Below are 13,134 nucleotides of genomic sequence, written 5' to 3'. Positions count from 1 at the left end.
AATTTATATAATTATTAATTTTAAAATTTATAAAATTAATTAATATATACGTAAACACGGACCAGAATATCTATATTAATAAAATAAAAAAATTTTGCTGGTTGTAGAAAATCAACGGTGCAGCAGCTAGCTACAACACAACAACTTCTTCCTCATGAAGCAAAAGATCCTTGCTCCCTCTGTGGTCTTAGGTTCGAGCCATGTGGTTGCTCATATGATTGCCACTGGAAGCTTAAATGGTCGTTAACTTCAGGGCCCGTGGGATTAGTCGAGGTGCGTGTAAACTGGCCCGAACACCCATGTTAAACTAAAAAAAATAAAATCCAACGGACACATAATATATCCTTTGATTAAAATGAAAAAAAGGTTTTTCAACAAATTTGAAAATTAGCATATAAAATAAAAAAAACAGCGAATCGACACATCAAGAGAAAGTTCTGATAAAATAAATACTTTGGAAGGTTCAGAACATCGACATTAATTGCATGTCTAGTTTTTGAATTGGTATTATAATTTAATTGATTTGAAGAAGATGCATTTGAATTTCATTAACATGTTATTTTTTTGAAAGTACAACATGTTTAAAAATTGATTTTCTAAAGAAGAATAATTATTTTATTGCACTTAGAAATAGTAATATTTAATAAATATTATATTTATAAAGTTTAACAAGATGAAAATGTTTTCTTTGATTAATATCTATCAAATGATATTATTTTGTCAAAATTTTTAAATTGCATTACTGTTTTTTTTATAAAACAAATCTACGTTATTCTTAACTTCATTTTCTTTTCTAGTTTGGTTATTGATGTGTATTTATTTGCGCAAACAATTACGTATTAGTTGCACAAAACAAAACATATATATAAACGGAACATTAACACTTCACTTCTTTATAATAATTTTTTCCCTTGATATCCCAACTTGATTCAAAATAATGTGAAAAAATTAAATTAGTATTGTTAATCTTTGATTATTCACAAATTTGTTTAATTCTATCTCCCAGGAGACGACCACTTGTGAACTTGGGGGCGGGGGGGCCTTGCATGAGCAGACAAATGAAATGAAACTGCTAGTGCTGGGGATAAAAACACAGGTGAAAAAATCTAAGCACAACGCAGCACACAGCTCCAATTCCCAATCAAATCACAAAAAATAATAATAAAAATGCTGACAACAAAAATAACACCCTCCTTTTTGCGTCTCTCAAATCAAAATCAAGCAAGAAAAACCCACTACCAAGAACACCCAATAACACGAAAAAGGCCTTGCTTTTGACATAAGCAAGAACCAAGAGAGAGGAAATGCCTCTCCTTTCTCCCTCTAACAAGGCGAGTAAGGAAACACCTGATGGAATCTCAGTCTCTCACTCCTTGTCTCTCTTCCTTGAAACAAAAACCCTAAAAAACTAAAATCAAAAAAGAAAACCCAAAATCCCACACTAGCCCCACTCTCTCTCCCCCACTCTAAACAGTCAGTCACACCTGTCGCCTTCAATTGTGACTTTTGCGCCACTAGCAACATTCACTTCTTTTTTTTTCTATATAAAGGTTCGGTTTTTATTTTTCAAAAATGACTTCTTCTTCTTCTTCTATTAAGGAGACGACGGAGGAGGAACAGGTTGCGCCGGATATTGTGCCGGCTGGCGGTGGTGTTGCTGGAGCGGAGAAGACTGAGCCTGTCAGCAGTGGCGGGGAGGAAGAGAGTGGTGGCGAGAAACTTGACGATTCAATGGAAGAGGACTCAGTGAGTCCGGCTACTGTGTTTTGTATTAGGCTGAAACAGCCACGGTCGAATTTGCAGCATAAAATGAGTGTGCCTGAGCTTTGTCGCAAATATAGGTCAGTCTTTGATTGAGATTTGAGTGGATTTTGGTTGTTTGATTACTAAAGCCGTGGTTTTCAAGTGAAATTCGATTTAGGTTTGGTATTCTTTTACTTTTTTGGATTGTGGGCCTAGTTGGGGCTTCTTTTAAGTGGGTTTGGAGTATCTCTTAGACAATTGGAGTGAACTGTGATTGTTCTTAGGGTTCTGCTAGGGTGATATTTGAGATAAGACAAAGTTCCTGGTTCTTCAATTGAATTTTGAATGAATTCTGTTTGTGAATAGAGGTTGTTTAGTGTTTAAGGTTGTGGATTTTCCAGTGAATTTTGATGGGATTTGAGTGTTTTTAATTTTATGAATGTTTCAATTATGGGTTCTTTTAAGTTGGAATTCAGTTTCTTTTGCACAAATCTCAGTGTATTGTGGTTGTCGTTAAGTTTCTTTTAGGTAGTTTATGAAATAATGCAAGTGTTTTATTCGATTCTTCAAGTGAGTCGTGTTTGTATATGGAAGTTGTTCAGTCTCTAAACTTCGTGGGTTTTAAGCGAAACTTTATTAAGGTTTAGTGTTTTTACTCTGTTGATTGGAGCACAGGCTCTTCTTTTATTGAAATTTGAGTTTTTTCTTCTGCAATTTGGGCTTATCAGTTATCGCTATTGGTTAGGGTTCTTTTACTTATCAAAATGTGTTTTTTTGAGTAGTTTTATGGAAGTTGAGTTTCTTATTTGTTTAAATCTGTAGATACCTGGAGTCCTTCAAGTGGGATTTATGCTTTGATTTTGTTGGTTTTGCTGCTCTGTAGTTAGTGTAGGAAGTGGAAGTGAGTTTAGGACGAGTGAGAAATCAAGTTTGGAAAAATGTGAAAGAGAAAGAGAGTTTTAGAATTGATTGGTGGATATGTACAGGATACAATAAGTCAGTGAAGTGATAACGATGAAGAAGTATACGATCAAGTTATTTGGTATATGCTATATAGAAGCTTGCTTTTGTGTTTTGATTAAATACTGAAAATCACCATCCTCACACTTGTATCAGGGTGATAAATCATTCTATTTCTGCAATTTCTAGTGTTGACCTATTATGAGAATGACATTTTTTGGCAGAAAAAATATGCATTCGTAACATATGATCTGCCGTGGGAGGCCAAAATAGAACAGAAGGTAGCACAACGGGAAATTGTAGATTTTACTTGCAGATTTTCTTATACATGCTTTCTAGTTGCTACAGTGTTTTGTCACTCTTACATTCTCTGGTCATTCTCATCTATTTTACACTCGAAACATGATGACATAACAATGAGCGTCACAAACTTGTAGCTACATGCAGTTGATTTGTGACATGGGTATTGTTAAAACATGATACTCCTAATGCAGGTTTTGAGATTCTATTAACAGCTGTCTAAAGTAAATGAGCTGTTGTTATTTAAAGCATCTTTGCTTGTCCATTCTACCATTTTACTGGTCTTTACCAAATTCTTATTTTCAACTTATGCTTTTCCAGTGCTGTTGCTTGGTGTGGTAAGCTGAACGCGATAGCTTGTGCATCAGAAACTTGTGCAAGAATTCCCAGGTCAGTGGAGTTTTGGATTTCTAAGGTGTTTCAGTTTAATAGGGGAGAGCATTCGGTATACATTGTTGCCAATTGGGATTTCCTATAAATACGCTAATGTGCTCGAGAACAGATGTTGAAACATGATTGATATTTGCTATAGTGAACTATTTCGGGTTCTTCTAATTAAAATATAAGATTGTACCCAAGATGGACTCATATTTTTTCAATTAATATTTTAATATCATCATTTGCTATTTTTTTTGTAGCTCCAATGCAAACCCACCATTTTGGATCCCCATACACGTGGTTATCCCTGAGAGACCAACTGAATGTGCAGTTTTCAATGTCATAGCAGGTATTTTGAGTCATCTTGCACCGTTTACCATGCCCTCCTTTTTTTAAGTTTTTATTAGTCATGTATGCCGAGTGTATTTCATTCATCTATTACATGTTAGATTTCTCACTTATTTATTACTTCCCTCTTTCTATTGGGCTCTAATTTCCCATTTTCGAGTTATTGAATTGGATCCCTTTGCAGATTCTCCTCGTGATTCTGTTCAGTTTATCGAATGGTCCCCTACTTCTTGCCCTCGTGCATTATTAATAGCTAATTTCCATGGGAGGATAACTATCTGGACTCAGCCTTCTCAAGTAAGCTAACTTGATGGATTGTTTAAGCCAGATATAAAATAAGTAGATGCCCTTTTCCACTCACTAGTTCTTAAGAACTAAGCTTTTCATGGCTTGCTCAACATAAGAGGTTTGGGGCTGGCCCTGTTTTGGTTTTTACCCTCTCTCTCTGTGTTTATGCATACCACCTGCTTATAATTTTAAATTCTCTTGTAGCTTACATCTTATCTGGTCATGCAGGGTCCATCTAATTTGGTGCGTGATGCTAGCTGCTGGCAGCGTGAGCATGAATGGCGACAGGACATTGCAGTTGTTACTAAATGGCTATCTGGGGTCTCTCCAGTATGCAGTTATTATGTTTTTGTTATCTGATTATTAAATTATCCATGTATTATGCTTTGCACATAGGTGGTGGTGGTTTAGTATTTATCTATATTTCTCAGCTCTCTAGTTTATCTCTGTTTTTTTAAAAATGTGTTGGGATTTGGTTATACTCCCGCTGTAGTCCGACTTCTCTTAAAAAATCAGTACAGGTGGCTTTCGTCAAAGTCCAGTACTCCCACAAACTCAAAGTCAGCTTTTGAGGAAAAATTCCTTTCTCAGCATTCTCAAACTTCAGGTTTGTTTTCATGACTTCTCTTTATAAGCGTTTGTAGAAGCTCAAGTGGGAGCTTTAAGCCCAGTTCCATTTTTAGCTTGTAAGGGCCATGCCTTCTGACTAGCAACTTAACATCCGGTGAATTATATCATGTGGCTGTTGCTTTGAGAAGAATAGTTCAGGTTATTTTATGAACAGCTGTAAATTTAGAATAGTAATTTGGTTGTAGTTTCTGCTATGGTTTTATTCATTACTGGCTGTAGTTCCTGCTAAGAATTTATTCATTATTGGATCAACTTCTAACTACTGTATCGTGAATGTTCCTAGAAAGATGCAATGTATGGCAAGAACAGAAACTCTTAATTTAAGAATTTTTAATATCTGCCATTTTTTGTCCTAATTACGAGAATGAACTGGTGCTTTTAACCGACTATTGACCACTGCTGCTAGTGCTAAGTATTCCAATAATGATGGTGATACTTTTGGTTTTCTGTTCTTTCTGCTTTTGAGGTACCTCCACTTGACATATTAAAACAGCACCAAGACCATCACTAACGTGCTTTCTGTTTTTCTTTCAGCTAGATGGCCAAATTTCCTCTGTGTTTGTTCAGTTTTCTCATCTGGTTCTGTTCAACTTCATTGGTCCCAGTGGCCCCCAAGTCAGAATAATACATCACCGAAGTGGTTTCGCACAAGCAAAGGACTCTTGGGTGCCGGCCCTAGTGGGATTATGGCTGCTGATGCTATTATAACAGATAGTGGTGCAATGCATGTTGCAGGTGTTCCGATTGTAAACCCTTCAACTGTTGTTGTTTGGGAGGTTACTCCTGGCCCTGGAAATGGATTTCAAGCGACTCCAATGGTGAGTACTAGCAATGGGGTCCCGCCTTCAGTCAAGCCTCCTAATTGGTCTGGTTTTGCTCCTTTGGCTTCATATTTATTCAGCTGGCAGGAGCATCTGATGTCTGAAGCAATGCAAGGGAAAAAGCATATGGATAAAGATTTCGCTGACACTGTCTCACTTCATTGTTCGCCAGTTTCAAATTTTTCTGCGTATGTGAGTCCTGAGGCTGCAGCTCAATCTGCAGCAACTACCACTTGGGGTTCTGGAGTCAGTGCCGTTGCTTTTGATCCGACTCGTGGTGGCTCTGTGATTGCGGTTGTTATAGTTGAGGGTACCTATTAGTATTCTGTATTGAAATTTTATTTTTTGCCTGTTCTGTATTTTTTCCATAACAAATCCTCCTTCAGTGTGTTTTTATGTAGTTTGTGTGATTTTTCTTGTTCAAGAGTGTCCTTGGCTCTCTTTCTCTACTCACTTTAATACTCATACTCATGCAGTGATTTCTCTACTCACTTTAATACTCATACTCATACAGTGATGTGAGGCTAAACTTTCATTTTCGAGTCAGCTGAAGATCCCTTTCTTTGCCCGCAGTTATCTGGATTCAATATAATAATAACTGGTTTTGTGCATGCAGGACAATATATGTCCCCTTATGATCCAGATGAGGGTCCTTTAATCACGGGATGGAGGGTGCAACGCTGGGAATCATCCCTTCAACCTGTCGTTCTTCATCCAATATTTGGAAATCCCACTTCTGGTTTTGGTGGGCAGGCACCCATGCAAACTGTATGGGTGTCCAAAGTGGATACAAGCATACCACCAACTAATGATTTTAAAAATCTCCAAGCAGCTCCTGCAGTACCAATCTCAGATGGAAGAAAGGCATCTGATTCTGGTTCTGAGAAGACGAAAAGAGTCACCTTTGATCCCTCTGATCTGCCCAGCGACGTGAGAACTCTTGCTCGAATTGTTTATTCTGCTCATGGTGGCGAGATTGCTATTGCTTTTCTGCGGGGTGGAGTTCACATTTTCTCTGGGCCAAACTTCACACTTGTTGACAACTACCAGATTAATGTTGGATCTGCAATTGCTGCTCCTGCCTTCTCTTCCACAAGCTGCTGCTCAGCTTCAGTTTGGCATGACACTAGCAAGGATCGCACTGTATTGAAGATAATTCGTGTTCTTCCTCCTGCTGTTCCAAGTAGTCAGGTGAAGGCTAACTCAGCAATCTGGGAGCGTGCTATTGCTGAAAGGTACTTAGTAAGAGTCATTTGTTTGGGAATTACTTTGGAAATCCACATGTTAGTGGTTATGGCGTTTCCTTTGGTTAAAAATCAGATGAAGGTTGGATGTGCAGATAATTTCAACATTCTGCTTGGTCATACTGATATTGTGTTTTGCCAGAGCAGGTTTTGGTGGAGCCTTTTGGTTGGTGTTGATTGGTGGGATGCTGTTGGGTGTACACAGAGTGCTGCTGAGGATGGCATCGGTAAGAATAATTTGATTCTCCAGTATTACCGTGGCTTATAAAAAGAAAATATATTGAAGAACAATTTCTTCCCAAGGATTCCTATTCTAGATTTCTTTGCAAGCAACATGAATCCACGGTAAGATACTCTGTTGATGTCTGGTTCTTGTTTTCTTTTCAGTTTCACTTAACAGTGTCATTGCAGTCTTGGATGCTGATTTTCATTCTCTTCCCTCCACACAGCACAGGCAGCAGTATGGTCCTGTATGTTTTTTCTGCGCTATTGCCATCTCATCATTATTTCTTTTGAGATAGTTATCATTATGATATTTGGAATTACATTATTGAGTGAGTGCATCTAATATTTTTGGTTCATTTCTCTTAAATTTTCCATGTAACTCCTTTTGTTATTCGTTTGGAATTAGAATATGCCATGGTGGCCCATGCCCCCCCCCCTCCAAAAAAAAAAAAATAATCTTATTTCAATAGTTAGCAAGGGCATCTAGAATATTCTATTGCTGCTAGCCTAGTTCTTGTAGAATATTCGACTTGGACTGGACGTAGAATGGCTTGTGGAAATTGAGGGGGTAGATATTTAGAATTTCACTGGGGCTTCCATGAATCCTCAAGGAAGAGTTCTTGAAACCATAAATATGAAAAAGTTGTGAATACAAAAATTGCATTCATTGATCATCTGCTTTCAACCAAATAAACTCTCTGCTTATTGAGGCACATTACAGAAGGTATGACATGTAATGTGTCTCATAAACACACATGATATATCCTGGCACATTACAACCCAAAGTCCCATGCAAGACATGCATCACAATCAAATTAGGAAATAAGATAAAACAGCATTCTTTAATTCTCACCCCACTTGACAATTCAAAGCTCCTGTTACTGCCTGTGTTTCTAGAATGCATTTGGCTGGGAAGTAAACTTGTTTCTTAATGATGCAGAGTCTGGACAGGATAAAATGTAGGCTACTGGAAGGTACAAATGCTCAGGAGGTTAGGGCAATGGTTCTTGACATGCAAGCTAGGTTGCTGCTTGATATGCTCGGCAAAGGCATTGAGTCAGCTTTGATAAATCCTTCAGCATTAGTATCTGAACCATGGCAGGCTTCTAGCGAGACATTATCTGGCATTGATCCTGAAGCAATGACTATTGAACCAAACCTTGTTCCGAGTATTCAGGTTTGCTCTTTTCTCTCTATTATCTCATGTTAAAGTTTGGGTCCTGTTGAAGTTCTCAGTACTGAAGATCTACTCCTACCAGCAATATGTGGCTTACTCATGGTCTGATTGCCTGCAATATGATGCTTATATCTGATACATCAAATGTGTGATGATGGTTGCATGGCTTGGGCTGTACCTTGCTTTTATGGCCTGGAAACTGATGCCTGACCAAACAATATATGTGTGGCAGTTTAGGCTTGATAGTCTGCTGTATCCAAGCACGCAGACTGAGCTGGTTGCATATTTTCCTGCCTCCAGTCAGCTCAAACATCTGCCCATGTTGATGCAGGTTTATGATTTGTTAATTTTCTCTAACTGTGGTAATTTCATGCAGGCTTATGTTGATGCAGTTCTTGATCTAGCTTCACATTTTATCACACGTCTACGGCGTTATGCAAGTTTCTGTCGCACACTGGCCAGTCACGCCGTTACAGCAGGCGCAGGCAGTAACCGCAATACGGTGACTAGTCCTACTCAAAGTTCGGCATCACCCACACCAAATCAGGGTTAGTATGCAGTGTCTAGTGTTCATCTTTATAAAGGAGAAAGATAAAATTCCTTTATTCCATAATTTTGTGTTTGCTAAGTTTTGTGGTGTCCAACTTCAAAAGCTTGTGGAGTCCTGTAATATGATCTTTACTGCTTAAGAGGTCACTGCTGTAGTCTCTGGGAAAATTCCATAAAAACTCTTATATTCTTTCTCTCACTCTCTTATGGTTATTATGTTTAACACACTGTCTTCTAATGCATTTTCTCCAGGTGGTCAAAGTGGCGGTACAAGTTCTACTGGAAGCACTCAGATGCAAGCTTGGGTACAAGGTGCCATTGCTAAGATTAGTAGCACAACAGATGGAGTGTCCACTGCAACTACAAACCCCATAAGTGGTCCATCTTCTTTCATGCCAATAAGCATCAATACTGGAACTTTTCCTGGAACCCCAGCAGTGAGGCTCATTGGTGACTGCCATTTCCTTCACAGATTATGCCAGCTTCTGCTTTTCTGTTTTTTCTTTCGGCGGCGAACTCAACTACCTCGCTTTGCCGGAGGTACACAGAGAAATCCCACTGATACAAATGTGCAAAAACCTCAATCTGGTGCTCCTGGCAAGGTGGAGGAGATCAACTCTGTTTCTTCAAAGCCAGCACCAGCTGCGGTTCGGTCGGATGAAGGTCAGGCAGTTCGAGGTAGTCAGGTAGTGCCTGGAGCTAAAGCAGTTGAAGAGGGACCTGCTGGCAGGCACAGAGTAGGCAGTGGCAATGCTGGCCAAGGATACAGTTCTGAGGAGGTAGAAACTGTTGCTCTTTAATTCTTCTAGTCTTCACATGTTATGAAGAATCTTCATTAGGCTTTTGGTTTCTTATCTGGCTATATTGCTTTACTTTCAAGTCAATCGCTCAGTGTTTGGGCATCGGAAAGGTTTTTGATAGTTCTCTCAGTTAAGGAAACAATCAATCAATCAGCAGTGGTTCTCTAGATTAAGATAAAGGCTCATTCTTTGGCACGATGCAGGTGAAGGTCCTTTTCCTCATACTCATGGATCTGTGTCGGCGAACAGCAGCTCTGGTACACCCATTGCCGGTTTCTCAAGTAGGAAGCAGCAATATCCAGGTGCGGTTGCATTATATTGACGGCAATTATACTGTATTGCCAGAGGTTGTAGAAGCATCTCTTGGCCCGCATATGCAGGTATCTATGCTTATGATTTACTCCTGTAAATGAACCTGTGGTTGTTTGGAAGTAGCTTTCTTTTCTTTCTTTTTTGACCGGGATAACCCTCCACTTTTCTTTCTGTATATTTTTTGACAAACAACTGTTTTCTTAACTATATGTTACATTTTGTTATGGAATCCACAGAACATGCCACGGCCCAGAGGTGCAGATGCTGCTGGTCTGTTACTCCGAGAGTTAGAACTACACCCGCCATCTGAAGAGTGGCACAGGCGGAATATGTTTGGCGGACCCTGGTCTGATCCAGAGGATAATGGTTCAGAGGATTCTTCTAAGCTTAAGTCCACAGATTCACTTGATTTTAGCTCACTGGAAAATTGTGATGTTTATTACGGAGCTCATGGCCTTTGGCCGAGGAAGCGCAGACTGTCTGAAAGAGATGCAGCTGTTGGCTTGAACACCTCTGCAGGCCTGGGAGCATATCTTGGCATAATGGGTTCTCGAAGAGATGTTGTTACTGCAGTGTGGAAGACTGGTCTTGAAGGCGTTTGGTACAAGGTCACTCCATTTTTCTTCTCCCTCTTATTTGGTTTTTTTTTGTTTGTTTGGATCTTGTCAGTTATTTTTTTTTTGTTATTCAGCCATCTTTTCTGTAGGATTACTGAAATAAAAAGGAAAATCCATTTTTATGTTATTGGTAAGTTTGTGTCATGTATCTAGAAGAAGGTACTCAACATAATTAGGCCTTGAAGTGAATTTAGTGGTTGCAAGCTAGTGAATTATATTCCCCTGTTATCCCCTATACACTACCACATCCACCACAAGATGCTTAAAACCCAATTCCCTTTAATACCTACGTAGTTTTAGTCTGGTCCTGTACCCGTACACCCAAGAGTTTTCACAGCACACGGATGATCCCATGAAGGGATTCCTTGAGTTATGGATCTCTTTCCTTGGTAACCATGAGGTGGAAGGCATGTAGTTGGCTGTAAATGCATAATGCAATTGAATTTCTGTCCCGGTGCGTTTTTGTGTTTCACAAGGAAATCAACGATCATCCCTCATGCATCTTCCTTTTTCCTTATCTGCGATGCTGTACCATTATTGGTCATGCATAATCCATTAACCACTCTAATTTGGATATTACTTTAGAGGTTATAGTATTAATGATATCACTGGAGATATATAATGGTGTTGGGTTGATGTTAGGAGCTGAAAACATGCCCAAAGATACATGCTCCTTGGGCTCTACTTCCCCAACTCACATAAGAAGAGGATCAACCATGATTACTCACGGATCCGACTTTTATGTGAGTGGAGCTGTTCTCTGGGAGTGCTGAAATATATTTCCTTGGACACGAGGATGAATGGTCAAGAGGTGATTTACTAGGTTTTGGTTCTCGTGGTTCATAATATGGAAATGGTCGGACATTATTTTCAATTTAATTGTGGAGCTAGGGAATGAAACATGTGAACTGCTTTGTTTATGATAATATATCTTTTTCTTGCATAATATGTTTCCATGAGATAAGAATCTGCAAAGGAATAACCTCACTCATAAAGTTTCTCTCTTTTGCCATATAACCATTCATATGTTTATTTCAGTTGCAAATCCTCTGCCCTCTCTGGATGCGTGGATCTACCTGTAATCTATTATACTTACCTGTAATCTATTATACTTATCTAACATTATTGCTATTAATGCAGTGCATAAGATGTTTGCGGCAGACTTCGGCTTTGGCTTCCACTGGTGCTGCAAATCCACCAGATCAAAATGAAAGAGAGGCTTGGTGGATCAGCCGTTGGGCCTATGGCTGTCCGATGTGTGGGGGGACATGGGTTCGAGTTGTATAGACGAGACTGCAATCACAAATGTTAATTAGATGGAGGTTTCCACTTCCATGACAATCAATTCAAGGTGGTGCATGCATGACTGCAATGTTAATTAGCTGCAGCTTTCCACTTTCATGACAATCAATTCAGGGCAAGCTCATGCAGTAGCTGATGTTGAAGAAAGCAGCACTCTTTGATGGTAGTATATTTTATGTTCCTTTTTGTAGTTGCTGGTTGGAGCTTGGAAGTAAAGAGGGGCTGTTAGCCTTGCAGAAGTGGAAATTCGTCCGTTCGTCCTATGCATCAGCTGTCTGGTGCTTAGGTAACAGCGTTTAAGTTCCTCAGCTCGACAGCAAAAGTTTTGGAAGGAAGGCTTGTGTTTTGGAAAATGTTCAGGAGAGCTCCATTAATGATGGTTCCCAGCATTTCACATATAACATTTGCTTTTCCTTTAATGGAAGTGACATTACCTGTACATTATAGATACGAGAAATTGATCGGGATAGCAGGTGTCACGTCTGTTTGAGACAACATTAATCATTTATTAGTATGATGCCCTGGTTTTTCAAGTTGCAGCATCCAATAAAAAATGTCTAATCTTGGTAACCCGTCAAAAAGATTCACATCCTGTCTCTCTGCAAAATTTGAGCGTGTTATTTTCATCTAACTATCAAATGTTTCATTGGTCGAGCACACGACATGTTGTGTTGTAGAACAAGAAATGAGAGCTGTATTTTGCTTCACCTGAAATATTTGCTTTTGTTAATTACCCTATCCCTCACTTGGTTGGATCCACTCTTTTCACCCGGTGGGTGTTTACTAACTTTTTTTTTTCCTGAAACTATTATTTATTCTACTATATCATAACAAAATAAAATATTGTAAAATTAGTACTAATCTAATATCGGAAATTTTGTTTGAGATATCTCGCGCAAAGCGAAATGAAAAAATTATACATAATTTCTAACTGATCGAAGTATTAAATTAAAAATAATAATTAAAAGATAAATTAGAGAATAATTTTGGATTTATTATAATAAAAGTTAAATAATATGGGAAGATTACTTTAAATCAAGAGTTATTTACTGTAAATTGTAACAGTAGCCTCACTTTTTATTTCTCATCTTTTTTTTTTATGAAATATTTCTTTGATTGTTTATGTTTTTTTTTCTCTCTCTTGACAATGAAAATATATAATTATTATTTGTTTGTTTGTTGTTTGTTTGTGTTAAGGTTGTTAAACCCAAACACTTTATATTTGATAAATATATCAAATGCAAGCTTCTAGAATTTGGTATGACCGCTAGATTCAATAACCTTAAATTTAGTAAAAACATTAGATCTAAAACACTTAAAATAATTTTTATATTTAAAAAACATTATTATTAAACCACCGGCGTGTTATAATATGCTAATAAATAAGTCGAATTAGAATAGTAAAGACTTATTAAAAACATGGCATGGAGGAACTAGCAA

The 13,134-nt window shown here is 38.3% G+C and overlaps 1 protein-coding gene across 1 annotated transcript; it reads left to right on the top strand.

Moving 5' to 3' along the window:
* The first annotated feature begins 1,122 nt into the window (after positions 1 to 1,122).
* Positions 1,123 to 12,227, top strand: LOC133698125 (mediator of RNA polymerase II transcription subunit 16-like). The gene is made up of 16 exons (XM_062120952.1): positions 1,123 to 1,841; positions 3,325 to 3,393; positions 3,642 to 3,730; positions 3,914 to 4,026; positions 4,246 to 4,347; positions 4,534 to 4,624; positions 5,182 to 5,778; positions 6,085 to 6,703; positions 6,860 to 6,939; positions 7,100 to 7,182; positions 7,878 to 8,114; positions 8,491 to 8,662; positions 8,916 to 9,442; positions 9,667 to 9,843; positions 10,012 to 10,383; positions 11,533 to 12,227. The coding sequence occupies exons 1-16, from the start codon at positions 1,573 to 1,575 to the stop codon at positions 11,677 to 11,679; spliced, it is 3,744 nt and encodes a 1,247-aa protein (XP_061976936.1). The 5' UTR covers positions 1,123 to 1,572; the 3' UTR covers positions 11,680 to 12,227.
* Positions 12,228 to 13,134: the final 907 nt, after the last annotated feature.

This window comes from Populus nigra, chromosome 7 (assembly GCF_951802175.1).
Source record: "Populus nigra chromosome 7, ddPopNigr1.1, whole genome shotgun sequence".
Classification (NCBI taxonomy): domain Eukaryota; kingdom Viridiplantae; phylum Streptophyta; class Magnoliopsida; order Malpighiales; family Salicaceae; genus Populus; species Populus nigra.
Note: the sequence above shows the minus strand (reverse complement) of the source record. Positions and strands in the feature narration are given on the sequence as shown.

Coding starts and splice junctions, on each gene's coding strand:
- LOC133698125 (XM_062120952.1), top strand. CDS start 1,573: ATGACTTCTTCTTCTTCTTCTATTAAGGAGACGACGGAGGAGGAACAG. Junction 4,625..5,181: donor TCAGCATTCTCAAACTTCAG/GTTTGTTTTCAT, acceptor TTTTTCTTTCAG/CTAGATGGCCAAATTTCCTC. Junction 5,779..6,084: donor TGCGGTTGTTATAGTTGAGG/GTACCTATTAGT, acceptor TTGTGCATGCAG/GACAATATATGTCCCCTTAT.